General features: G+C 51.9%; 1 protein-coding gene across 1 annotated transcript; it reads left to right on the forward strand.

Annotated features, from left to right (window-relative positions):
• The first annotated feature begins 999 nt into the window (after positions 1–999).
• SLC9A6 (solute carrier family 9 member A6) lies at positions 1,000–26,264 on the forward strand. The gene is made up of 16 exons (XM_055817930.1): positions 1,000–1,276; positions 8,485–8,684; positions 9,080–9,157; positions 9,824–9,900; positions 10,814–10,926; positions 13,279–13,384; positions 16,883–17,024; positions 17,258–17,363; positions 17,591–17,679; positions 17,891–18,004; positions 19,554–19,665; positions 20,093–20,246; positions 20,425–20,455; positions 21,676–21,755; positions 22,392–22,497; positions 22,772–26,264. Exons 1-16 carry the CDS (start codon positions 1,015–1,017, stop codon positions 23,045–23,047), a joined length of 2,046 nt encoding a protein of 681 aa, XP_055673905.1. The 5' UTR covers positions 1,000–1,014; the 3' UTR covers positions 23,048–26,264.
• The last annotated feature ends 988 nt before the right edge of the window (positions 26,265–27,252 follow it).

Consider the following 27,252-nt stretch of genomic DNA (forward strand, 5'->3'; position numbering starts at 1 on the left):
AGCGGAGCCCTCGCCCCCAGGTCGGGCCCGCTCCCCTCCCCCGGGCTGGAAGCGGGGTCGTTCCCGCTCTCCAGGTGTTCAGCCTCAAAGCCTGAGGAGCCCGTGCAAGAGGAAGTGGCGTCCGGGGATGCGCCGCGCGTGCGGGGGCAGGACCCCCCGACCCCAGCAGGGCCTGGAGCAGAGCAAGGGGACCCCGCTGCCACGCGCGCGGCCGAGCCTTCACGGTCTTCCAGGCCCCCGCGGCACCACCATCGGGGGCACAACAACTCTTTGCGGGTGTTTTCTACAAACCGCCTCTGAGCGGGTCACCGTGGCGTTTCGCGCAGCCCTCGCCTCACCGGCTGCACAAATCCCCCTTGTTTCTTGCCAAACCGGGCGGGAAGTTCCCCCTGGCCGCGGCTCCTGGCGCCGCCGCCCCCCAGGACCCCCCGGCTCTGGGGAGCCGCACGTGCTGCACCCCACCCCCCGCACACCCACCCCCGGCTCCCCCGCGTGGCTGTGCGGAGCCAGGGCCGGTGCGAAACTTCTTCCTTGCTGCAAGTCTGTTGGGGGGATAATTTTTTTCCCCTCCTCACGCTCTGGCTCCCCCTTGCGAACCCCGTTTTGCACCCTCGCGAGCTGCTCTCTCCCTTGTAGCCCCCCTCTCGCCAGCCTCCCCCCTCTGCCCCACTCCAGCCCCCGCGGCCGGGCTGCCGCCCCCCTGCAAGCCGGCAGCCCCCTCCCCGCCCGGGCACGGCTCCCGCAAGCCCTCCCCGCTCGCCTGCAACAGGCTTTCCGCCTTACGAGCTCCCAGGCGCCGCCCTCGCCCCCCGCCCGGCCGCTCCCCCTTCTCCTTGGCTGCCTCAAGCCAAAATACCCTTCTCTCCGCCGCAGAGCCTCCCCTCGGCCCGGCGGCACGGCGCTCCCTCCCAGCCCCGTCCCTATCCGGGCTCCCGGCAGCGCTGTCCCCGCCCCGCAGCGCCTGCGCCCAGCGCCGCTTCCTGGTGGCGGCGGGGCCGGGCCGGTACCGGGGCGATGGCGGGGCCGGGGCCGGTGCTGGCGGCGGCGGCGGGGCTGTGGGCGCGGGGGGCGGCGGGCGGGGAGGTGGTGGCGGCGCGTCCCGGGGCGCTGGAGGAGGAGATCGTGTCGGAGAAGGCGGCGGAGGAGAGCCACCGGCAGGACAGCGCCAACCTGCTCGTCTTCATCCTGCTGCTCACCCTCACCATCCTCACCATCTGGCTGTTCAAGCACCGCCGCGCCCGCTTCCTCCACGAGACCGGCCTGGCCATGATCTACGGTGAGGGGCGCCGGGACCCCCCCCGCCCCCCCTTCCCCCCCTCCCCGGGGAACCGAGGGCACAGCGGCAGCGAGCGCCGCCCACCCTGCCCCGGGCACTGGGACCCCCATCCAGACCAGTCCCTGCTCTGTGCTGGGCCAGCTGGGGCGCCTCGCCGCCCGCTTTCATGGGACCACCAGCTGCCCACCGCTCCCTCCTCTGGTGCCTGGTGGCACCTTGCCAAGGGGCTGTGACAGGGTTGACGTGGGTGTCTGCGTGGGCTGAGGGGTGCGCGGATCCCCCCGACACGCTGCATCCCCAGCCCGATGCGGGGATCCCCCTGACACGCTGCATCCCCAGCCCTATGCGGGGATCCCCCTGACACGCTGCATCCCCAGCCTGATGCTCCCATCTCGCTGGGATGGCTGGGCTGCGTGCCCTGTCCTGGCTGGCCCCGTGCTGAGCGTTATGTGGCAGCTGCTGGAGGATGGGTCGGTTGGTTCCCAAACCCTGGCTGTCGGGGGCTATCAGGGGCTGTCGGGGGCTATTGGGGGCAGGGGTACTCCATAACCTCTGGCGGTGAGGAATGGGTTGGGTTTTCCCAGGCAGTCTTGCAGGGTGGCATGGGTGAAGCTGGTGGGGTCGGGGATCACCGCATGCCGAGTGGCCTTGAAGCCACCTCGCGAAGCAATGGCAAGTCCTGCTTACCTGCCCCAGGGCTGAGAGTGGGGCTGGGGGCAGCACGGACCAGGCTGTGCTCTGGTCAGGAGTCTTGCATCCTGAACGCTGTGGCCAGGTGTTATGTTTCCACTGTGTGTTTAGAGGGCCTGAATTTCCAGAAGCTGTCCAAGAAGAGTGGAGAGGCTGTCTGGGGAGATGGTTCCACCCTTTGCCATGCTCAGCGACCCGCAGGGCCAGCAGCTTTATGTCCTGCTGCTCAGGGACCTGTGCACATGAGCCTCTGATCAGGGGCTTCCTCCTCCTGCTGTGCCGGGACCTCTGGGTGAGATGTCCCACACGTGTGCCCGTGGGGTCGGGGGAGCGGAGCCATAGCTGGTTGGGTTTTAATGGTGGCCTGTGATTTACTGAGGTGACATGAAGTGGCCCTGCCATTGTATGAAGGTGCCGTACGTGGCTTTGCCCGCGTTACCTGGCATGGCTTGGAGTTCAACCAAACTAAGACTGTGAGTTGTGCTGGGGGAGTCGTTAACACACCTATGGGTCCTTATCTAGACAAGCTACGTTGAGTTTAGGATTGGAAAGGTGTCTTCTGCTGAGTGCTGTGGTCAGTGGCTCTTCTCTGTGCTGTCCTTGCCCCTGGTTGTGGGTGATGGGCAACCAAGCTCCGTCAGAGCACCAGTGTGGGCCAGCCCCCTGCCCAGCAGAAAGCGTTGCTGTGGAGGCTGTGGCTTGACCTATTTGGGTTGTTGGATTTTGTGATCCTACGTTTCGGTTCATTGGAAGTGTCCGTTCTGAACGAAGGGGTGGAGACACTTGCATCAGCCCGGAGGCACAAAATACTGGCTGCCTCTTCGCATTCCTGCAAGCCACCGCTGAGGGAGGTGCAGGCATCGCTGGCCTCCTGCCCAGGGCAAGGGTGGTCACCTCCCGGGGACAGGAGCTGTGCTGTGGGAGCACGTGCTTCCAGCACAGGTCTTCCTTCTGCTGCCCTGGAGCTCGCTGGCTCGTGGACTTTCTACTCCTTTCATGCTTTCAAACTTGCCATTAACCTTGTTCTTCTCCTGGAGTTTGCTGCTTCGTGGTCCTCTGTTCTCCCTGACCCACCTGAGTGCTCTCCTTTGCTCTCAGAGGACAACTCAGGTCGGTTCGGTCTCCTGCGGATTTGTAAAACAAATCTTTTCTGTCTGCTCTTTTGCAGACTGCACTTAGAGAATTGCTGGTGAAATCGGTAACATCACCCATCTGGTCATGCAGAAAATTCCAAGTTTTTCCCTGCTACCGAGGCTCTTGGCATTTGCTGCTCAGGTTGTGAAAGCTGCATAGGAAAAGGGATGTGTAGTTTCCCAAGGAATGCTGAGATGCTGTTTTCAGCGACCGCTTAAAAGCTGCAGGGAGCAAAGCGGGTACTGCTTCTGCTTCAGTGTCCCGGCCCCCTGCCATGCCTTCAGCCCGGGGGAAGTCCGTTGAAAATGTGGAAGTGTGGCAGCAGGCAGGCTGCAAAACAGACCCTGAGATCTGGGCGAGAAAAGCAATTTGGTTTTTTTCTTCTAATTAAAAAAACCCCAGCAACTAAAATAAAATTTTTGCATACTTCTTGCCGAAATACATCAGAGTTTCCTTTGTGTTTCTTTTCTACTCTAAGTTACAAGCTCTGGCTCTGAGTGGATTTCTGTCTTACAAATCATGCTGTCACCTCAGAGTTGATGATCAAGAGCTGGACACAGGCTGGGTCATCTCAGGGTGATAGACAGTAGGTGTTTGGTAGCCCCTAAGCTTCATTCCGGTGTTTAAAATGAGGTTTCTGCCTCCAGGTACTCAACATTAGGATGGTTAATTGAACAATTTTGTTTCAGTTCTTCTCAGGGTCTGATGGTGGATGTGGCAGGAACTTCTGTAGTTTCCTTGTACTTGTTCCCACTTGGCCTCTGGATTACGTATGTCTAAATTGCTTGTTGTCAGGATGTCTTCAGTTGCTTGCTACATTTTTTCTTTCCTTTCGGTGTCCAGATTAATGCTTGCCTGGGGATCCTGTGCGCTTCCATTGTTGTTAAGTGCCTGGATGTGAATATATTAGTCTTCATTTAAACCCTTACCTCGGAAATGTTCAACAGCACCTTAAAAAAAAAAAAAAAAGCCTATGGGCTTTTATTCTTTTTAATGAAGTTGGGAGAAATGCAATGAAAATAATCTCTTACACTTTGCATAAAAGAACTCAATTAATTTACCAGCTTTGCCTTTAGCTTCTCTACTCCTTGCACTTTCAGCTGGCAGCTTCCTCGGTGTCAGGTTCCCTCTGCTCATCTCCCTCCCAGGGCTCAGTTTTGTAAAACTTCTGGCTGCAAAAGCATGTCGATACTGGCAGAGCGGCTCACGGGTTGCTGCTAGGATGGCACTTCAAGTGCCAAGAGAATTTGAACCATTTCCTAAGAGACTGTCAGAACCAGGAGGACCTACACGCTCCCCTGGCCTTGGTCCAGGTAGCCTGAGCCCAGGATGGGTTTGGGGTCTGAAAAACCTTGGCATCTACGTCAGGTTTGCCCCAGGTGCCTCCGGTGAGCATCATTAGGTGGCGGAGGGGGTCGGTTAAAGACCCACCGTCGGGCTGGAGGTAGGGTCATCTTAACGCTGGCAGAATAACTGGCTTTAAGCAGAGCAGCCCCGTGCTTCCCCTGTAAGTAGCTCTGGTGGTACCTCTGTGTCGGGAGCTGCTGGGGTGATGGCTGGCTGCTTCACGTGCGGTGCCCAGGAGCAATTTGTGCGGATGTATATTTGCACGTGGGCATCTTTTCCCACCCTGCTCCAGAGAGCTCTGGGAGCCTCCCAGGCAGCATGTTGCAGGGCAAGATAATATGCCTGATTTTGGGACCCCCAAGCACAGTGGTCTTGGCAGATTCTGTAGGTTTATCTGTCCCTTTTCCCTTACCTCATTCCTGGCCAGAGTGGGAATTTGGCTGTGGCTGGAGCACGGCCGGCACGCGGGGCAGGGAACAGCTGCCCGGGCAAGTGAGACGGTGAGGACAGGCAAGGGATTAAGAGTAGAGAGGAGGGTGAGTCAGGATCCCTTCTGAATTCCCAGCAGCGATGTCTGTCCATCCCTCCCTCCTTCCTCCTGCAGGGCCTCTCATCTCAAAGTGCTGAGCCTGGGCATTGAAGGGGTCACTGGGTGCACTTCCATCTGAGCAAAGGCAGGCAGCTGCTGCTGCTGGAGGTTTCTGGCTCCTGTGTGAAGATCTAAAATCAATTTTTTTTTTTTTTTTTTTTTGTTAAAAACCAGCTTTTTAAAAGCCACCCCAGGTAGCTCTGGAGGGCTGCAGAGTGCGGTGTGCCTGGTGCTGCCTGCTCCGTAGGAGTGGAGGAGCAGTTGCAAGGATAGAAGGTAAACGAGCTCCGGTCTGGCTTTCCTCCCTTTCATTTGACTTCTCACTGTGACTGTTTAAAGCTGCTTAACAGTCCTAATAACCCTTTGAAGCTCATCTTATCTCAGTGAAGAGTTTTGGTTGCCTGCCATGGTACCTTGGGGGTCATCATCTTCTGGGTGAAAGGAAGCCTGGGTGTTTTATCCCGATGCTGCGGTGCCATGCACCCCCCCCGCCACGTGCTCGTGTATATACGTGCTGTGGCATCTCAGTGTTCTTGACATCCTTGCCTTCATTTCTGTACTTATTATTTCTGGAGCACTGGATGACTGCAGGGAACAAAGAGGCTAGCAGAAAAGTAAGCAAAAGCATTCCTCTTTGGTGTCCCCCTCTTAGTGACGCTGGTGTAAAAGCAGCTCAGTGCAGCATGATGTTCCCTGGAGCAGCTCTCCTTGCTGGCCGTGCCTGGCTGTGCCGAGAGGGACCTTTTCTGCTACTGTCGGGGTGGTTCTGTACCAGCAGTGCAGTGCAGGGTGAAGCAGTGAGCACATGGTCAGCTGTGCATGCCTTAAAACCACCTGTAGCCTTGCAAGAGCAGCTCAGCTGCGCTGCAGAAGTGCCGTGTTAGACCAGGGACGGGGCTTTGGGTGCAGCTCCCGGGTCTGTTAGACCAGGGATGGGCTTTGGGTGCAGCTCCCGGGTCTGTTAGACCAGGGATGGGCTTTGGGTGCAGCTCCCGGGTCTGTTAGACCAGGGATGGGCTTTGGGTGCAGCTCCCGGGTCTGTTAGACCAGGGACGGGGCTTTGGGTGCAGCTCCCGGGTCTGTTAGACCAGGGATGGGCTTTGGGTGCAGCTCCCGGGTCTGTTAGACCAGGGACAGGGCTTTGGGTGCAGCTCCCGGGTCTGTTAGAGCAGGGACGGGGCTTTGGGTGCAGCTCCCGGGTCTGTTAGACCAGGGATGGGCTTTGGGTGCAGCTCCCAGGTCTGTTAGAGCAGGGACGGGGCTTTGGGTGCAGCTCCCGGGTCTGTTAGAGCAGGGACGGGGCTTTGGGTGCAGCTCCCGGGTCTGTTAGACCAGGGATGGGCTTTGGGTGCAGCTCCCAGGTCTGTTAGAGCAGGGACGGGGCTTTGGGTGCAGCTCCCGGGTCTGTTAGACCAGGGACGGGGCTTTGGGTGCAGCTCCCGGGTCTGTTAGACCAGGGATGGGCTTTGGGTGCAGCTCCCGGGTCTGTTAGACCAGGGATGGGCTTTGGGTGCAGCTCCTGGGTCTGTTAGACCAGGGACGGGGCTTTGGGTGCAGCTCCCGGGTCTGTTAGACCAGGGACGGGGCTTTGGGTGCAGCTCCCGGGTCTGTTAGACCAGGGACGGGGCTTTGGGTGCAGCTCCCGGGTCTGTTAGAGCAGGGATGGGCTTTGGGTGCAGCTCCCGGGTCTGTTAGACCAGGGATGGGCTTTGGGTGCAGCTCCCGGGTCTGTTAGACCAGGGATGGGCTTTGGGTGCAGCTCCCGGGTCTGTTAGACCAGGGATGGGCTTTGGGTGCAGCTCCCGGGTCTGTTAGACCAGGGATGGGCTTTGGGTGCAGCTCCTGGTCTGTCAGCCCGGTCCCTGAGACAAGCCACCCTGTGTCACTGGTGTGGTGGGTTAGCAGCGGTGACTCTGCCTGCAGCTGATTCTTCTGCCTCTGCTCATGGTCTGAACGCGTGCCTGGGTGGCCCTGCTGTGCACGACATCCCCTGGGATGGGCGGCGGGGGCATTTTTCTTGGCCATAGGCAAAATGAGCAAATCTCATCCTGGAAAACCACTGTGAAGGGAAGAGAAGGCAAAAACCAGGTGGTAGATGGGGAACTGGCTGCAGAAGATGCTGGGTGTGCTGGGACTCCACAGCCTCCTGCCTGGCCATGGCAGAACTCCTGCCCAGGCTCTGCTCCCATGGGATGGTGGCAGAGGAAGAGCTGGGTGTTCTCCAGTCGGGGTTGTGCCCTGCCTGTAGGAAAGCACAGAGCAAGATCTTAATTAAGGCAACAGTAAAGCAGCAAGAGCATCCTAGGAGGCAAATGGAGAAGCCGCCTGAGTGTTGCGGTCTCTGTTGAGTTCCCACGTGTCTGAAAGCTTTTCATAAATGTGTGGTTCAGAGATGGGGTTAAGATCTGGGATTTCTGTGGCGGCTCAGTGCTGCCTTAATCAAGGAGTTTCCAAACCCTTTTGTGCTGAAGGCTACGTGGAAAGGTGTCTTGTGGGACATCCCTCCTCCCCAGCCTGCAGATGTCAAAAAGCTCTGCCAGCAGAGTGTTCGGCACACCGTGTGGGTGAGAAGGAGCTGGAGGAGCCTGCACTGTGTGAATACCATTAATCTGGATGCGAGACCTCAGAGCGCAGCTCATCAGCTGTGCTGCAAAAGAAAAGTGCCATATAAATTGCTGACTTGCAAATTAACCCCACGATACTCCTGCACAGCGGCTGAGCCGGAGGCAGAGCTGGCTCACGGGGCTGCCCTGGGGCTGCTGCTCCCGGTGCAGTGCTGAGGCTTGCAGGGGGGTGAGGACCAGACCTGGGTGGTCGGCCTGGATTGGGAAACTTCCATGGTTTTCATAAAACGGGGATCGCTGCGGTGTGGTGCGAAAGCTCCCGGGTGTGGGAGGAGGCTGTGTGGTGCTGCAGCATCTTGTGGAGGATGCTCACCATCCTCAAAGGGTTCATGGTGGTTGCTGCGTATTGGTTTTAATCCTCTACCAAAATGGAGGGTTTAATGGATTTCTGTAGTGGCAGAATGTGACGCCATCACATTTCCAGGTGCAGTGGGCAGTTCGGGCACACGTGAGCAGCACCTTGCCCAGGTCCCCAGCTGTGCACCGGCAATACCAGAGTGCTTGTCCTAAGAAAACCAGCGTGCCCTCAATGCCAGCTGTTTGCTGCACTGGAGGGAGGCTCTGGCTGATTGCTGGGTGATTAAAAGCCTTCAGGACCAGTCTGTGGATGGTGTTAGAAAGTCCACATGAGCATGAAGCATTTGCATGGCTCACGGAAGGACGCAGATGGTTCAGTACCGCTCAGGCAGTTTTGGACGGTGGTTGGGCTAAGCAGCTGAGCGAGAGGGTCAGGATCCTGACATGCCTGATGCTGCACCCATGCTCAAAGAGATTGTCCCGGGAGTTTGCCATGGCTTGTCTCACTGACACGTGTCCCTCTCCAGGGGTCCTGGTCGGTGTGGTCCTGCGCTATGGCATCCATGTCCCCAGCGATGTCAACAACGTGACCCTGAGCTGCCAAGTGCAGACCAGTCCTGCCACGCTGCTGGTGAATGTCAGCGGGAAGTACTATGAGTACACCCTGAAGGGGGAAATCAGTGCCCAGGAGCTCAATAATGTCCAGGATAACGAGATGCTGAGAAAGGTAAGGGAGTCAGCAGCTGAAGAGGTGAGCAGTGCTCCCCCCTCCCTCCGTGGGGACCAGTCCTCTGTCTGCTGGATTAAGTGATTTTTTTATTATTTTCTTTTAAACTTCGGTCAGACTGTCATCAGCTATAAGTTGAACACAATGTAATGAAACTCTAGTTTCAGCTGATCTTAATTTAAAGTGTTTAGACTCTGGGCTGTGTCTCCAAAAGATCCCAGACACATCCTCAGCATTGACCCAACAGCATTTCATCTGTCAGGGGTACAAGGTTTCCTCCCGTACATTTTATGTGACATTCTTATTCGTGTTTTGTTTTTCAAAGTCTTTAACAAACCGTTTTACTGTTGGTTGTTTTTTTTTGTTTGTTTTTTTGTTTGTTTTTTTCTTAACAGGTGACTTTTGATCCTGAAGTGTTTTTCAACATTTTGCTTCCTCCAATTATATTTTATGCAGGCTACAGCTTGAAAAGGGTACGTGCCTTTACAGTGCCTATGTTTTTAGTTCCTCTGCCTCCAGAGCATTTTTAATACTTGGGAGTGCTATAATGCTTGCTCAGCAGGCCCAGGCTGTGGAGCTGGGTACAGTTTTCCCCAGGACATGTGGGATTGTAGGAAGCAGGAGGGGTCAGTCTTGTCTGCCCCTCTGCCCTGGGAAGGTCAGTGACTTCAGCCGTACCCAGCACGGGTTTGCACAGGGGGGGTTGAGGCCAGCTGGGGCCATTCCAGCCATCCTTGCTTTCAAAACACATAGGAGGGTGGGAATGTTTTAGGAAGCAGCAGCTCTCTGAAATGCTGATTTGGAAGGAAAGGAAAATGATCCTGCTTAGCTGGCGGGAGAAGGAAGGAGGAATGCTGCTGGGTTAGGAAATCGGTTCCCAGGACTGTACCTTATTAAACACACAGGTAGAAGAAAATGGTGTGTTCATGTTTATTAAGGCTGCATTAAGATCTGCTGGTCTGGCAGTGTACGCCGTGGCGCTGGGCACTGCTCAGCCGTGCTTGGCCAGCTCGTGGTGTCTGAGCCAGGTCCAAGTTGCTACAGACACTGTGTGGGTGCCTGTGCAGGCTTGAAATCAATGGTTAGCAAAATATAATTCGGGTTTGATATTTTATTTTTTCCTTGCCTCTTTCTTCTAGAGGCACTTCTTCAGAAACTTGGGATCCATCCTAGCGTACGCTTTTCTCGGCACTGCAATCTCCTGCCTGGTGATCGGGTGAGTGGTTGGAGCTGGTCGGGCTCTCCCGTGGGGGTTTGAGCCGTGCTCGGGGGCAGTGCCCTGAGACCAGAGCTACGGCTGCTAATCCCAGCCCTGAAGGATCACACAGGCTCCCTGCCACCGCTGCTCAGCAGAGGCCAAACCCACTATTTACTGTCCAAACTTCTGCTGCGTGGACAGGGCGATTACTGTCTGATTGCACAGTGATTTCTCAGCATCCCATGCAAAGTAGTTATACACCTGGCAAAGAAAATTTCACGCTTCTTTGAAGATTGTCTTGAAAAAACCAGTAACTTCAAATTAGTGAAAGCACAGCCCTAACAAGCGCGAGACACAAGAGTAGAGGGCAGGATTGTGAACGCATGTCCTGTCCTTACTTGCTGGGAGCAGGTGCCTAGCAAGCACAGATTGTGTTTCAAATTATTTATCCCGGCGCGCAGAGGGAGCTAGATGATTCCCACTCTGAATAGCAGCACGCAGGCTGGCGTAGGGTGTTTTCCACTGGAGAGTCCGGTGGTTTCAAGCAAACTCAGCATCCGCATTATCTATTCCTTGCTGAAAATTTCAGCCATTTCAAAGTCAGGCCAAGGTCATCCCACTGGAATGTGTTAATGTGAAACACTGCAAAACTTTCACAAGACCCCACAAGCGTGGCTGCTGCTTTTCTTTAGCCACGTTATGTGTGTGGAGGAGTTTCAGTCCCGCTGCTGTGGTGTGCGTGGCCTGACACTCGCCTCCAGGACTGTGGCCGTGGGCTTTCGCTGGGCTCAGCTCATCCAGTACAGTTCTTTGGTGTTCCCGTGTTTGGATAACTTCAGGGGTTAATCTGGCAAATTCAGGGTAATTGAGCCCATTTGAATGTCGTTTTAATGCACTGCAGAGATGAGTAATTGCTTCTTCTAATCACCAGCTCTGTTGTGTATGGCTGCGTAGCGCTGATGAAAGTCACTGGGCAGCTCGGAGGAGACTTCTACTTCACTGACTGCCTCCTATTTGGTGCCATCGTGTCTGCTACTGACCCTGGTATGTTACATGGTTTATTTTTCCCCCTCATTTTACCTCCGTTTTGATCTGCTTTGAGTTGTGGTGAAGCGGGGGAGAAAGTCTGAAACCCCTGCAAGTTCCCTCCTTCTGAATTTTGGAGTTTAATTTATTTGTGACATTCCTAGAAGTCAAATTTGTCTCCGTGCCTTTTTGTTTCCTTCCAGGCACAGGTGATATCCCTTCCAAACCTCTGCTTTCCCGAACCTTGGTTTCCAGGGAGGTCCCGGGCAGCCTCTCTCTTGACTTTGCCGGGGTTTGGGACAGGTCCTCTGTGGCCCTGCCGCCCTGTGCCAACAGCAAGATGTGTAACGGGGGGAAGGTTCGGCTGATGGTTTTAGTTTAGTGATTTTTCTTCTGCTTCCATGTGGGTGGGATTTTGGAAGGGGCTTATCTAATTGAAAATTGATCTTAACGAGCAGTACTGAGGACAGTAGTGACATCTGGGTCTACTGATGGGCTTTATAAATCCAGACTATGAAGAACATGCCTCGTCCAACTGAGTTTTGCTTAGTTCACGATTGCTTTTACGTGGTAGCTGTTTGCATGTTCCACCCTCCCCTAGAACCACAGGACCACAAAAAGGCCTCTCTTTCTTCCTTCCCTTTGCTGAACAGGGCTTGAATTTCTTCCTTTGCAGCCTGGCTACTGCGCTCGAGGCCAGCCTGGTGGGGCTGGGGAGTGGCAGCATCTCCTCCTTCCCGATGTTACGTAGCTTTGGTGGATCTTTTTAAATGCAGATATTGGTCAGTTTTGCTTGGAAGGGAGAGGTCGCACACCTGGATAAACCAAACCTTCTGCCCTTTTGAAACAAGTGCCAGTGGCTGTCGTTTCCAGATGAACTGGGACTTTTACCTGCTCATCTTAACAATGAGTCATGTCTGTTTTCAAAGGCAAAATGAGGAGCATTGTATGTATATGCATATAAACAAGAATGATGCTGCAGAACATAACCTGCAGCATAACGTGGGAGTAAGCCGCATCTGTCTGCCAGGTGGAGATTTGAGATGTGTATTCCCCATGAGTTTTTAATAATTTATTTTTTGTGTTTCCCTAAGACTTGCCAGGTGTGCGGCTATTGCAGCTGATACTTTTATTATAAAAAAAATCCCCAAACCCAAACTTAAAAAATAAGGTAAAATCATTTCCCAACTTCTCCAAACGTGGGCATACATTCAGCCCACTGGTTCCTTTAGCAGGGAGCTGTTCCCACGTGGCTGCGAGGCCGAGCATCCTCCCCGTAACTTAGCCAGGGTGTCACCCTCGAGAAGGGGGCACGCTGGCAAAGCAAGGAGCAGCTCCCAGACACGACAGCAGTGTGGTAGGTCTGATGGCGGGTGGGCAGAGGCCAGGCAAGGACTGTAGGTAGAAGTAATGCTTAGAAATGCTGCAGACGGGCTGTCGGTGTCGCATCCTTTCTTCAGGCTTTGAAATGGGAACAAGAAAATCCCGCAGGTAAAAATGGAGCGTTTGCCTGGGCATAAATGGGTTAAACCCCTTCAGTGTGCATGGATGAGTCCCTGAATGCTGTTTTAAAGGACTTTCACAGAAGTTAATTGGAATTAGCTCAGCCCTCCACAGCAGTCTGAGCTGTGCACAATGCACCGTGTGCGACATCTTGCTTGCTTTAGATGTTGTGATCTTTTTGCAAGGCTGATACGCAAAATCTGCTGCATTTTCATTGTCTTCCTGGAGCTGCTGGATCGCGGAAGGGCTTGAGGGTACTCCGATCTCTGCCATGTGGCTGCAAATCACAAGGAACCCCCTCGTGGGGTTTGAGCCGATGCCTGGCTTTTTCCAGATAGGTCTGAAACGTTAACACATCTGTGCCGGCACTTGCAGTGTGTCAACCTGGGTTGAATCTGAGGATTTCTCTTGGAGTATCAGGGATGGAGGGAAAAGATAGCCATCATCCTGGATAAGTCTGGCCTTCTGCAGGTGGAGGAAGGCTCTCCTTGGTGTTCCAAGCTAACGGCATCCCAAAAGCTTGGTGACACCAGCTGGTGTCAGTGTGGTGTCATGGTCCAGTCCATGAGCTCAAACCCTCAGGAAGCTCAAGAGCAGAGTGTGCTCATATCTGCCCGCTAAAGACTCAATAGATCTAATGCCCGGGATGTGTTTTAGTGAAAGGAGGAGGAGGGAAATGATAAAGCAGATCTAAAAATGAAAGGGCAGAAGGATGACTATCAAAGGGAGCATGGGGGGTGGCTGGCACCATCGCAGCAGTTGCACAGATGTGCAGGAAGGCAGCTTTCTAAAAAGGGGCTTTTTGTCTTTGATTACAGTGAATTAATGGCACCTTTTTAAATGTCTTTCTATTTTTCTATTTGTCAGTGACTGTTCTTGCCATATTCCATGAACTCCAGGTTGATGTTGAGCTGTATGCCCTTCTCTTTGGCGAAAGCGTCCTCAATGATGCCGTTGCCATAGTGCTGTCTTCGTAAGTGTGTTCTGTTTTTATTTTTAATTGTTATGTATGTTACATGTCAGGGGGGACATGGGGGGAGCCACTAGGCCTTGCTCCTGTAAGATAGGAGCATTAGTGTTTGCAAGCACAGATTTCCTTATTAAGTGTCCTGGAAAGCTGTAGTGACCTTCTGACTCATTTCCTCATTGCAGACGGCAGCTTGAAATTGCAGGTTGTCCCTGCAACTTTGCCCTGCGTGATGGGAAGTTTTGTTTTGCTTTTATGGTGGTTGACCCAGCCAGAAGGAAGTTTTTATGTCCCTCTGAAATGGGAATAGCACCAAGTCTGCTTTTCAGCCCCAGGATCCCACTGAAACCCCTTGCTGGTGGCTTTGCTCCTGCCTGCCTTCCTTCCCATTCACAAATACCTGCTTTTGTTTTGGTGGAAATAGTTGGCAAAGCAGCTGTTCCCTTTCTCTCTGCGCTTTCTGTGCATCAAGAAGATGGTCCTTCTTACAGCCAGAGTTAATACCCTGGACTGAACACACGGGAAACTTGCTAGCTTTCTAAAAAATGTTTTATATTCTTTAATATTTTATGTCCTGTGCATGTAGGACGTATTTTATCTGCGTTTTCACTGTGTTGTCATCACAGGAATTTGTTTGGAAAGATATAATATCTGCAACGGTGACAGGTTAATGTATAGCTAAGACTAATGCGGAAAATATTTCTGGAATACATGTCACTCCAGCATGCTGGTTGCGTGGGTTTTGCTGAGGTGGAGGCAGCAAGTAACATACTGTGAGCTGTGTATCGCCACCCGCATGGGTTGTATTTACTGAATTGAATGTTTCTGTTGAGGTTTCTGGAACTGTTTGTATTGCTCGCTCTGGCTTTTGTGCTGGATGTGTCACTGCTAGTGCGAGAGTAAATGCTGCGCAGCCAGGCCGTGTTGAAGCAGTGATCCTGAGTGAGGAAGGGACGGGGTCTTTCAGCCTGTGCCGGGAGGTTCAGAGTGGGACTGGGTGGGTTCGACGTCAGAGTAATGAAATCTGTGGTGGATCTCCGCGCACGTAGGTGACGGCACAGCGCACAGCGATTTGCCTCTTGCACTGTTTTGGTACCAGCTTTGTAGCCGTTGCTCTGATTTCCTGCCTTCCTCTTTCCACAAGCTGAGTTCAATCCACCCCCCTCCCTGAAATAAGATAATTTGCACCAAACCAGCAGCTCTGAGCTGCAGCCAGCAGTTACTTTGCAGCCATGCTTTTGTGCAGACCGGCCCAGCAGCACGCTGACTTGCCAGGGGCGGCTCAGCAGGGAACCCGTACCCATTTTAAAGCTTGCTGTGGTCTTTGTCTTCAGGGTCCCCGTAAGCAGTGTAAGGCGGGTCAGCACGGTGGGTATCGGTCGCTGCAGGTATCTCAAGGGCAGCCTTGAGCCACCTGGACAGAACCACATCTTGGGTGCAAGGAGGAGGTGAGGACCTCTTGCACCGAGGAGGAGAGTGCCTCCAAGAGCAGTCCAGAGCTCCCGTTTATGGTTCCTCTTTTTTAGATTTAGCTTGGCGTTTGTCTGTTTCATGGCAGAGACGTAAGTAGGGGAACTGCCTGGGGATGGTTCTGCTCCCCCAAGCACGGCAGGACCTGCTCTCCAGTGAGGAGATGCAGGGGTGTGTTGGGAAGATGGGGAATGGGGTGGCTTCTGGGCAGGTGGGCTGTGTTGATGGAGGAGCTGCCACCGGGGTCACAATGGGTGGTGGGTCTCACCTTGTCCCAGGGGTGAAGAGGGGCTCCAGCCACAGCTGGCTGGGTGCCTGGGTTCGGCGGTTGCCCAGAGAAGCACTGTCAGCTCCTTGCACATGGTGAAAGCGGGCGCTGCAGGCACTGTCCCCACGCCGGCGGAGGATGGGGAGCTTGGGGGACTCTGTGGGTCCCACCGGGAGCTGGGTGTCCCCGAGGCTCCTCTCCTCCCTGCCTTCAGTCCGGGACCCCCCGTGCCTTTCTGTCCTGCCTGGTGCTGGCTTGCCCTGGCCTGGCGTAGTGGCGGCGGGGCGGTTGCAGGATGAAGGGGAATTGAACCCAGAACCGAAAGCTGTGGGCAGCGAGGAGCCAGGGCTGCGGTTTGGGAGGGGGGGGGAGGTGTCACAGGGGCTAAATGCCACAGGGAGCCCCGTGGGCAGGGAGCGGGGAAGTAAAGCACACAAAGGGCAGCTGTGGATAATGTCTTATCAGCGATGCAAAAAGCAAAACCAGAAGCAAAACTGTAAGAGGTTAAAATGCAAAACCGACATCCAAACAGTCGGTTATGGAGGGGAAATGAAATCAGTCTGGATTTTAAAAACAAACAACCCCAAACCCCAGAATAAGAGCATGCTGGTGAATGGGAAGTATGAAATGGGGTTGACAAAAGAAATTAAATCACAGGGAGAAATCTGTGGCTTGCAGCGTAGAAGACAATGCAGAAAAATGAAATGTATTAAAAGCAAGGAAGTTTAGCAAGGGAAGTGACCTGTGACCCGTTGGAAAGGGGAGGATTGTCATTGTGTTGCAGAAAAATGTTTGTGTGTCGTTAGGGGGGAAGGCTGCAGGATGTGTGCGCTGAGCGTAACTTGAGGGATTAAACAGAAAATGATGAAAGTTCACATCCAGGAGTTTTAACAGAGCCAGCCGAGGGATTGCTAACTAGGAAGTTGATGTTTTTGATATGTTTACATCAAATAAAGTGATGTAAGGAGTCAACAAACGGGATTTAGGAGATGGATAAGGCCGCCCCTGTATCCCAGCCTTTCCAAGTAAAACAGCAAAACGGCTGGCGCAAGGCTCAGCTCCTCAGGAGTTAGGAGGGAGCAGGTTCAGAGACGGGATCAGCATGGCAGACCTATTTGCCATCTCATCGCAAAGGTCTGTTGAAGTTTGGTGGATGAAGGTAATAGCGTGGCTGCTGCGAACCGCATTGTGCCGTTTGTTTGCCTTGCTGCCCTGCAGCGTTTCACTTTGGACTCGGAGCAGTGCAAAATAAATGTGGTGCATGTTAAATGCGGTAAAATGGCATAACTTCTCCAGGGGATATTCACATCAGCCGCCTCTGTGGAGTTGATGGAGAAATGTAGGCTTCCCACTTGAATGCTTTGTGGTCCCAGATTGCCTGACTGTATAGAAAGGTGATGCCAAACCCCCGGAATACCATCATAAATGGCGGGCTGATGACTAGCAAATGTATTTGTGGGAGATCGTGCAAGAGACGGGCTTCGGTCCAATGTTCTCTAAGATCTAGAAGGAGCAAATGCAGATCCGTGCCCAGGAGGGGTGGCTGAACAGCAGAAAGCCAGCCCGGAGTGAAGGGGGTCCCGAACTCGCGGGGACGGGGTGGGCGTGCTGCCGCCGCATGCTGCAATCCCAGGGGAGTTTTGGAATCCCTTGGGGTTTGTCTCCCTGGTTTCTCAGGCTCGGTGTTTGCAGCGGTCGTAGCACTTCATGGTGGAGGTGCCTGAGGAGCGTGTTGTTCTTGTGTGTGCTTTCCCTCTCTCTTCCAGTTCAATTGTTGCGTACCAGCCAGCGGGCGACAACAGCCATACATTTGATGTCACAGCGATGTTCAAGTCCATCGGGATCTTCCTGGGGATATTCAGTGGATCTTTTGCAATGGGAGCAGCTACTGGAGTTGTGACAGCTTTAATATCCTTTTTGTTGGGTTTTTTTCCAAGTGTTTGCATAGCAGCTTCTTTTTTTTTTTGCTGTGCTACATCTCACCCAGGTGCATTGTTTCATGATTTTTTGCTTAAATTAATGAAAGGCAGCACCACAGCCTTGTTAGGGGCAGGCTGTGTAGTGTTGCTGTGATACGCAGCTGGATTTGAAGCGCTCTTAGCCTACAGTTTCTCTCCAAATTATCCTTAACCATCTGCAACGTCACCAAGTTCACCAAACTTCGGGAGTTCCCGTTGCTGGAGACCGGCTTGTTCTTCTTGATGTCCTGGAGCACGTTCCTGCTGGCTGAAGCGTGTGGCTTTACAGGCAAGCTCCAGCCCAGTCCTGCATCTGGGACAGAGATCGGCAGGGGTGATGGGGCTACGGTGTTTTGTTTCTCCCAGTATCAATTGCAGCCGGGGCTCTCCCTCTGCTTTCAGAAGTTTTAATTATTTTGGGTTCTGGGGTTATTGCATTAAGTCGCCTACACTGCTGGGGTGCAGCTCAGTTCCCTTTTCGTGACCAGGGGTCTAATGTGATGCTCTGCTCTCCAGGTGTGGTGGCCGTGCTCTTCTGCGGGATCACGCAGGCCCACTATACCTATAACAACTTATCTACGGAGTCCCAACACAGAACGAAGCAGGTGAGAGCTCCGCAGCCCCCCTCAGCCTCTCTGAATTTCAATATTTTTTCCTTCCCTCTAGCCAGAATTAGGTGTATCTGTCTTTCTACAGATGGATTTTACTAGGGTTGCTTCTGCAGAAGTATTTATTGCGTGATGGATGGGGTCACATGTTTTTTCTGTTAAATCTGTGTAATGTCTAACTTGCTTTTAATTTGTTTTTCTCTCTCAGTTGTTCGAGCTTCTGAATTTCTTGGCAGAAAACTTCATCTTCTCCTACATGGGACTTGCACTGTTCACCTTCCAGAACCACGTCTTTAACCCTACCTTTGTGGTGGGGGCTTTTGTATCCTTTGGAGCCCGTTTTACAAGACAAAAAAAAAAAAAAAAGGAGAGGTGCCTCATTCCCAGTTTGTATTTTTCACTCAAATGTATGGGGCTTTTTTCCAGTCAGTCTAGATTTATTTTTAAAAGGGGATTTCTCCCATGTAGTGGTGCCTTTACTGGTTATTTTAAGGAAATGGAGGTTCTTTCCCAACTTTTCTGGTGGGGTTTTCTTGGTTTGTTTTTTTTTTTTTTTCTTTCCCATCTTCTCTCCTTTTGTGGGCATTCAAATCAGCTGCTGCAGGGACACGGCATCCGATGTAAATGTGGTGCAGCGTGGCACCAGGGGTGGCTTTGCGAATGGGAACTGCCTGGTATAGTCATTTATTTCCTCTTTTCTCTGCTATTCCACTCGGTTAACCCTTCTTTTGTTGGTCAAATAGCACAGTTAAAGCTGCAGTAGATGTCTCTGAATGATGTCATGAGAAAGATTTCCCCTTCTGTAGGCTGATGCTAACAGAAACAAGCTATCGGCCCTGGTATGTCTCAGAAAAACAAGGATTTTGAAGGAATTTTTTTCGTATCACGAGGAAGCTAGTTCAGTTGAGCAGAATTATTTTCACCCTTTGCCTGCACTGAAGCAGGTTTATACTGGTAAATAACACTTTGTTATCTTTGCCAGTGCTGGTGCATGGGTTTGCAGCGGGGTCGGCTGGATTTCCCTGATGAGCTTCTGTGGAGTTGCAGTGGGGTAAAGAGAGTGAAGAGCAGGGAAGTGCCGTTTGTGTGGTTAGATGGAAATTTTGTGCTGTGCCTCTTCAGTAGGAACTGGCTAACTCGCTGATGAAATAGCTCATTCATGAGAGAGATCATGAAATGTGTCTCTTATGCAAATTCATGATGTTCAGGAAAGAACATAAAAGCTGGAAGCATTTTCCATATTATTCAAGGCTGAGCTGAATACTGGCTCCAAGATTATTTTTGCCATCTGGGTGCTGGTATTAAAAGATACAGCTTCAAAGATAAAAAGCAATATGAAGGGGCTGGTGATTCTTGTATCTCGCAGGCTATGAAAACAGAAAGAGTATTAGATTATTATTTTTTTCCTTCTTAGCGGCTGCTGCTTTCATTTTACTGAATAATCTTTGGGAACGGGACTTGGCTCAAAGCTTGAAACCCAGCTGTGAAGCGTGGTGTGCTGGGGAATGTCAGAGGGGTTGTGGTAGCTGTGGTAACTTGAGCTTCACAGAGGACAAATAATTCTTGGGGTGGAAAACGGACCCAGCAGGGGAGAGCATACAGTGGGAAATGGTGTTTTTTCTCTCCCCTCGCTAGTCTAACCTGTCTTCTCATCATTTCCCTTGTTTATTTGTGCTTGTCTCTGTATGATATTCCTGATTTGCAATGCGTGCTTTGCTTTGGTGAGGTAGTAACATGCTCTTCCCACAGTGCCTGGCGCCTCTGAGGCTCCCCAGCATTTCCATCAGGCAGTAGAAACTGGCTCTGCGTGCAGAGGTGGGATGCGATGGGAGACATAGGAAGAGCCATTCCCTTAACGTGTGCAAATACAGCTTGCTATCTTCCTAGGAAGAGCTGCCAATATTTACCCACTGTCATTTTTACTGAATTTGGGGAGAAGAAATAAGATCGGAACGAATTTACAGCATATGATGATGTTTGCTGGTATGTTACCGCATCTTTGCCTCTGACCACGTGGCCCATCTGCGCTTCCTTGCCCCTGAGCGCCTGGACATATTCCTTATTCAACTCTAAATCTCTTATAGGCAATGTCTAGCCGGGCAGGGAAGGGCTCCCTTAGGCTCAGTGGTGTGAGTGCCTTGGTTTTGAGGTGTAGGAGTGACTTCTCCTGCCCTGCGCTCCAGCGCACAGCGTGGGGCAGGAGGAGGGTTTGCCTTGCTGGGTTTGGAAGGAGTGGTGGTAACGCCTGCTTTCACAGCATTGCGGTCTCCTCCAGTGGTGGATGTCCCTCAGAGGGACAGGACCACACGTGGGCAGCACGATGGAAGCCCTGGGTGGGGAAGCCTGTGGTGGGGGCGGCCACCTGGGCTTGTGGGCTAACGCAGCTCCTCCGCCGTCCCTTCCCCCGCAGGGCTGCGAGGAGCCATGGCGTTCGCCTTGGCCATCCGCGACACGGCCACGTACGCCCGACAGATGATGTTCAGCACGACGCTTCTCATTGTCTTCTTTACGGTGTGGGTTTTCGGCGGGGGCACCACGGCCATGCTGTCCTGCCTGAATATCCGGTGAGTGGCACGCGTGGGGCTCTCCTGGCGCAGCGCGCCCTCTCCCTCATCCCACTCTCATCTCAAGGTGCTCAGTTTGAAGAGACAAGAGGAAGATCGCATCCTTCCCTCCTGGACCACGGCACGTACCCACCTGGCATTGCTTGTGCTAACCCTCTGCTTGTTTTTTGCTCCACAGAGTCGGTGTGGATGCGGATCAGGAGAACGTGGTGAGTGCGGCGGTGCTGGCAGCCTCTGTAGAGGGGTTCGCACTGTGCTGATCCGTGCAGGGGTTACAGCGAGAGCCCGTGAATGCCCGTCTGTGCTCCACTCCCAGCTGTAGGAGAGATTTTAGCTCCTCTAGTGAATGAGTTTGCAGTCAGCCCGAGCCGTGGCTTTTCTGTGCTCTCGGTGGTTATAATGAGGCTTGCTTTTATTCGGTCAGAGAGCAAGGCATAGAATAACTGCTGGACTGTTTAGTAAGTCCACATTACTGCTAGAATAGATTTGGTCTCTCCCTTGCTGGGTTTGAAGTAAATATCAATATGTGCACGACATGGAGGTGCTCTGCCTCATCCCAGTGTCCAGAGCAGTACAGAAATGCCATTTACTGACTCATTTAATGTAGCATCTTCTGTCCAACTTTTACCTGAGGGTACCCTCAACCTCTCTTTTGCCTCTGTGTTTCCTATGGGTAGTTATGTGGCAGCCCAGGAACCACCGACCACGCTGGGATAAATGCTGGAGCCCTGCGGTGTTGGGAGTTTTCCTGCCTGGTAGCCCCGAGCTGTCTCACTCGTGCACCAGCAGCTTGGTCGTGCTGCGGCTGTGGCTGGACTTGATTTTGGTGTGGGCTCTGCACCTTGGAGGTTCATTTTATTGAGAGCCATTTACTGAGCTGTTCACCTCCTGCAGAGAAAGCATCAAATGCTAAAGGCAGCCCAGAGCCCTAAATCTGAAACCCAGACTTCTGTCAAATACATAATTGTATTCACAGTCCCCTCCAAACAGTTCTATATTTTTTCTCTGACTAAAAGGAAGCCAGGAGTCCCCATAACACACGATTATTTGCACACAAAAATCTCAGGTGAGATTTGATGGAGGTTGGACTTGTCAGTCACTATTAAATGTGATGTCCAGATGCAGCTGCTGGCTCCGAGGCACTTTAAACCTTGGGGCCAGAAACAGGAGGGCTCTAGCAGAGAAATGGTCACTCCGTGCTTTGATACCACCTCCCTAAGGCTGTCGTACGCTGCTAGATGCAGAGTGCGGTGCTGGAAGCACCTGCTGTGGTGTGGACGTGCTTTTACCCACGGCAACCCAAATTTTCTTCTGAAGAAGCAGTGGGAAGGTGCGTGTCTTCTTACGTTCCCCTGGGGATAACCTCCTGGCCCTGATGCAGGTCGTGGCACGTTGCCCTGCTGCTGTTTAATGTTTTGCTTTCCTGCAGGGTGTCCCGGAGAGCGAGAGGAGGAGTACGAAAGCAGAAAGCGCCTGGCTTTTCCGCATGTGGTACAACTTTGATCACAAGTATCCTTGAACGGCAGCTGGCACGTGCCATGTCACATCCCATCCGCTTGGTCAGCTCTGCTGACTTGGAGCGTGACTCGCTCCCTGCTTGGCAGAGGAGCCAGCCTTTATTTCCCATTACACCGCTGGTTTTTGATTTGCGCCTCCTCATGTCTGCGGCTGCAAGAAATGACCGTTTCCACCCACGGTCTGTGGGGTTGCGGTGGTTGCTCAGTTCAAAGCTGGGCTCGCCAAGGCTGGAAGCCCAGGGGCTCCTTGATGCCAGTGGCAGGTGCGCAGGAAGGGCAGGGGGGCTCCTCATTTGTGGCCCCGTTGCTCAGTCTGTGCCTCCCCTCTCTTGCAAATGCTTTGCCACGGATCAGCGGAGGAGCGATTTGCCAGGCTGAGAGGGACAGGGTGATGGGATAAGTGATACTGCTGAGCCTTTTCTCACCGGGACTGTGCCCTGGTCCACTCGTCCCACTGCGCGTAGTTGCATTCCTATTGCTCATCCCTGTAATTCTTGTGCTTCCAGGGACTTGTGTTTCTTTCCTTCCTGCGATTGCCTGGAGACACCAAGTCCCTCACCACTACCTCTGCACCCCACACTTGACTGATACTGGCCAGTTCCTCTTTCTTCCTTAACCCTCTGCACAGCTATCTAAAGCCTCTGCTGACACACAGCGGTCCTCCTCTGACGACCACGCTCCCTGGGTGCTGTGGGCCTATTGCCCGGTGCCTGACAAGTCCACAGGCGTACGAGGTGAGTCCATCAGTGTCCTTTCTGTCATGGTGTTGGTGGAGTTTGACATGTTTATGTTTCTGAGTAGCTTTTGGATGCTGCTCTGCAGCGTTGAGCTGGGAGCCTGTGGGGGGATCCGGTGCTGGGGCTGATGGATGGCACGTCTGGTTACGGTCACGGTGCAGGAGAGTCTGTGATTCGGTGCCTCTGTCTGCTTGTTCACCGCCACTGTGCGATTTCAAACACGGCTATTCAGGAGCAGTTAAACAGCCCTTTCCTCCTGTTCGTTGCCCAGAATCAAGAGCAGCTGAAGGACGATGACTCTGACCTCATTTTGAACGATGGGGACATCAGTCTGACCTACGGGGATTCCACCGTCAACACTGACTCTGTCGCATCCAGCGGCACGTCACGGCGATTCGTGGGAAACAGCTCTGAAGATGCGCTTGATCGGGAGCTCGCTTTTGGGGACCATGAACTCGTAATCCGGGGAACACGCTTGGTCCTTCCCATGGACGATTCAGAGCCACCGTCAAACGTCCTGGATAACGCAAGACATGGTCCAGCATAAGGTTGCTCAGTTTAATTGACAGTAATATTTGCATATATGATCAAGAAATATGTACTACCTAAAGTCTAATGCATGTCTCAAAATGTCTAAGCTGTATAAATATTATTTATATGGTGTCAGAAGAATATAAATATTCTCTGCCAAGCACTTGTGAAGAACAAGCTGCAAATTTAAGTTAAAAACTGTGTTGACTGCACTGTGTAGGGTGGAACTGTTTTAGCGTAAGAGTCTTTTGCACACAGTGAGCTTCTTTAATGTGTGATTTGACGAAGGGTGTAGTTCCCAGCGGGGTAAGTAGAGGAGCTGACTCCCTGTTCATCCTTTGAGCCTGGGAGAGGAGGGTAGGGAGGTGCTGGCGAGCAGTGGAAATCGCTTTCTATTCAGATGAGGATTTTTTTAATATTTTTTTTTTTTTTTGTCTCTGATATTTGGGTAGTCACATTTGAAATATCACAAAAAATCTGCCCATAGACCCTCTTGCCGGGCAGTGACCAGCGATGAGCTTGTTTTGTGGGAACCTGAGCTGGCACCTGGAGACTTTCTGCTTTTTAGGGACCCTCTGCCCAAGCCCTGCTTTAGCCGGCTAACGGCAGGCACCGGCCAAAGCTGACAGCACGGGCTGCGGGTGTCTGGCTGCTTGGCTGGGAGCAGGAGGGAGAGAGGGTTTGTGTCTGTAGTCACGTTTAGGAGGAGGTGACCCCACAGACACTACACCAGGCATGCACAGATTTTAGAGCCGAGTCCATCTTTCAGTTGTGGCTCAAGCAGCTTTCTAGAACCAGGCGTCAAATCCTCAACTGGTAACTAAATTTCACGTTTGGGAAGCGGCTGTGTCTTTGTGCAAGCCAATCTCTTCTCCTGCAGTCACAGGCGTAGCTAAGATGTGCAGAGCTACCGCAGCTGCACACGGGGCCGTGGAGCCCAGCCAACCTTGAACACAAGCTTTATGGCTACAAAAAAAAGACACGGTACCTCCGGACCTCTCCAGAAGTGCTGAGCATCCAGGTGGTGCTGAAGGGGAGTTGTCCGTCCGTCCTGTATAGTCAAAAAATCATTGCACTTTGTTTAATAACTCCTTAGCATGCTTGTGTGTCTGTAATCCCCTCCCTGATCTCTCTCGTGTCCCTTACCATTTAATGAGAAATGTTTGCGAGTTGATTTTTTTTGTTTGTTTGGTTTTATAAATTTTTATTTTCTAAGGAAGAGCACAGAACAATTTGCGATTTCACACTAGTGTTAAAAGGATTTACTCTGTCGTTGTGGGAATGGCTAAAAGTGCAGTGAAATTGTTAACCCTGACATCCTTCTTTTTCTCCTGAAAAGGGGAAATCACAGAAATTTGCTGTATGTAATTTTATTGTCTATTTTAGCTACAGTTTTGCTATACAAACCTTTCAGGGTTACTGGTGCACTACAAGCTCGTACTGGAGTTAACCTTCTCCAGAGAGCTTAAAGAGATGTTTAAAAAGAGAATATATGAAAAAGAGCCAGGTGAGTCCGAGCACTCACAGCTCCCGTGAGCTTTCCCTGGAACAAACTCTGCATCTGTCAGGATCTGACCCTGAGACCTCAGAGAAGTGTCCCCACGGCTGTTTTCCCCAGCACCACCTGAGAGTTGGAGGAGACAGAAAATACTGAAATTTTGAGTGTACATGTATAGTTGAGAAAATAAATCTACACTTTTTCTTTTTCATTTTCTCAGGTCTAATGTAACATTGCCTTAAATTTATGGATGTGAAGCTGATTATTTTGGCAGTTTATCCCCAAGAAAACGCTTTCTTTTTCCTTCTGAACAAAATGTATAAGTGTTGCCATCGGACCCCTCTACGAGAGGGGTAATGCTCTGTTTATATTGAGATAGGGCATCTTCCTTGCACCAGTAAATGGCAGTCTCGCTGTTAACATAGCTGTTGGATTAGCGCTAGCCTCTTTGTTTCCTACTATGCAGGAATTCCATAAAGTGTGCATTTGATATGATGTCTGTAACTTAACTTCATGTGTTTAAAAAAAAACCCAAAAAAAGGAGGAAAAAAAAAAAAAAAAGTAGGTACCTGTTGACTTTAGGTTTACCGCATCACTTCTACATCCTGTTTTTTGTTTGTTTTGCCTTTTTGAAGAGGTATAATAAATAACTACCTCTTGTTTTTTCCTGTATAGTCTGACTATGAATTCAATTTACGAAGCTGGCGTTGGTGCAGCCGGAGGCACAGCGTGGCTCTGCTCCCCCTGCAAGCCCCCGGTCCCATCGCAGGACCCGTGCAGCGGCGCGGTGCAAGGGCAGCGCAGGGCTCCCTCCCGGGCCATCCTCAGCTGAGGTGCACATCTGCAGCCCAGCGCTGCCGGGTGGCTGCAGCATAAGGTTTTAGCATCACCTTGGTAGCATTCCTTTCTTTCTGTCGCCCGTTGACTTCAGTAATTTATCCACCCTCTTTAAGCTTGCCAACTCATTACCGTAAGCCTCAGCTTTTGAAGCCAGTGACGGTTCAGTTAGTACACTAAAGAAATGCAAGTATTTAAATGATGATTTTGTGGGTTACCTGTGAGCTCTTATGATCCATACATAATATAGCCAGGACTGTTTTGAATGGTCTTGGTGAATGAATCTAAGTTGAAATTCAAGATTGATTTAATACCTGACTGATACTCATCCTCAGCTGATGATTTGCTTTGTCCTGCTGCAGCAGAGGATGCGCGAGTGCCTGTTTTTCAGATGCAGAGCCCTGATGGCTTGCCTGCTGCAGATGAAGTTCAGGGTACCTTGGAGAATCAGCCCCCGAGACCTTTTGCCAAATAGATAAGACAGCGCCAAGGAGGCAGTTTACAGCTCCCACGAAGATTTAGAGAAGGTGCCCTTCCGTAAATTGAATTTTCATGGTTTTTGCACATGAAAAAGCATTGTAGGTAAAGTTATGATTTGTACTGGTACTGTCAATTTGTGTGGTAATGGCATTAACCCCGTAGTTGTGGTGTTTGTGCAGCTGATCTGTGATAGCTGATGATCACTGTTGGACCTTCTGTTTACACTGACTAAATCCTTTACTGTTGCATTGTACTGTGAAAGAAGGATTATGGGCCTATAAAAGTTTTGGGTTTTGTTTTTTGTTTGGTTTTTTTTGTTGGTTGTTTTTTCTTTTTTTTTTTTTTTAATTCTGGAATTGTGTGTACCGTTTCATTAATTCACACAGAAATAAATCTGTAGCAAAGTGACGATGTGCCACTTGACCTTCTCCAGACGAGTTTGTTCCTGGCCTTTGGCCAACGGGTAAGGCGGCAGCCGTGGATGGAGATGCTGAACCCGGCGGGCTGGAGGGCAGCCAGGCTGGGGTGCACACCTCCTGCCTTCCCCCCCCCCGGCTCTGGAGACACAGCCCAGCCCTGGGACCGTCTTCCCTTGCAGCAGCAGGTGATGGGGAGCAGAGACTCCAACAGGCTCCGTGAACAGCAAAACCCAGTTGGGGGTATCACTCACACTTGCCCTGGGGCAGAGGGTGGACCTGCGTGATAGGCATCGCTACCAAGTGTTTGCAAAATCGAGGCTCCTGAGCTTTTGTGGGCCTTTATGTCCTGTTTTTGTTGAATTTGCAGTCGGCCTTGTGGCAGGTGATTCTGCCCCGTCTCCCATCTGTACGATTTTTTTGGTGCTGTGTGCGGTTGGAGCAGCTGGAGAGGTTGGTTGTTCAAATGCTTTACAATCCTTCGATACAGAGGGCACCTCAGAAACTTCAGGAATCTGTTTTTGAGGGCTTTGGTTCACAAAGGACAACCTTCATCTTTTGAATGCTATAAAAATACATCGTTCATAGCTCTGTATCTCTGCAGGAGGGTAACCCCTGAAACCTAGTTAAACACGCTTGTCTTCCATCCATAGCAGCGGATAGCCGAGGGAATGTCTGTTCTGCTTTCCAAAGGGACCGTGGTCCTCACGCGGCTGCAGCTCACGAAAGCGCTGTGAGTCTGCAGGTGAGAAGGACTTGTCCCGTGTCATGCTGGTCATGGGTGGCCTCTGCTACTAGAAGTCACAGGAGTAGGACAGGAGACAACGGTGTTTTATTTTCTTACTGTGAAATGGTGCTAATTCCACCGTGCACTCTCACACCTCAAAATCCCGATAATCAGAATAAACACCGCTAATGCCGCTGTTCACATGCCATCCAGCCCGGGCTTGTGTCGTACTTGGGCACGTAACTAAAACAAACAAGGATGTG

Source organism: Falco peregrinus, chromosome 13 (assembly GCF_023634155.1).
Source record: "Falco peregrinus isolate bFalPer1 chromosome 13, bFalPer1.pri, whole genome shotgun sequence".
NCBI lineage: Eukaryota > Metazoa > Chordata > Aves > Falconiformes > Falconidae > Falco > Falco peregrinus.

What these genes read in the sequence shown, in the direction of transcription:
- SLC9A6 (XM_055817930.1), top strand. Translation starts at nt 1,015, where the DNA reads ATGGCGGGGCCGGGGCCGGTGCTGGCGGCGGCGGCGGGGCTGTGGGCG. An exon ending in ATAACGAGATGCTGAGAAAG is followed by an intron (nt 8,685 to 9,079) that starts GTAAGGGAGTCA and finishes TTTTCTTAACAG; the next exon opens with GTGACTTTTGATCCTGAAGT. An exon ending in TGAAGCGTGTGGCTTTACAG is followed by an intron (nt 17,364 to 17,590) that starts GCAAGCTCCAGC and finishes TCTGCTCTCCAG; the next exon opens with GTGTGGTGGCCGTGCTCTTC.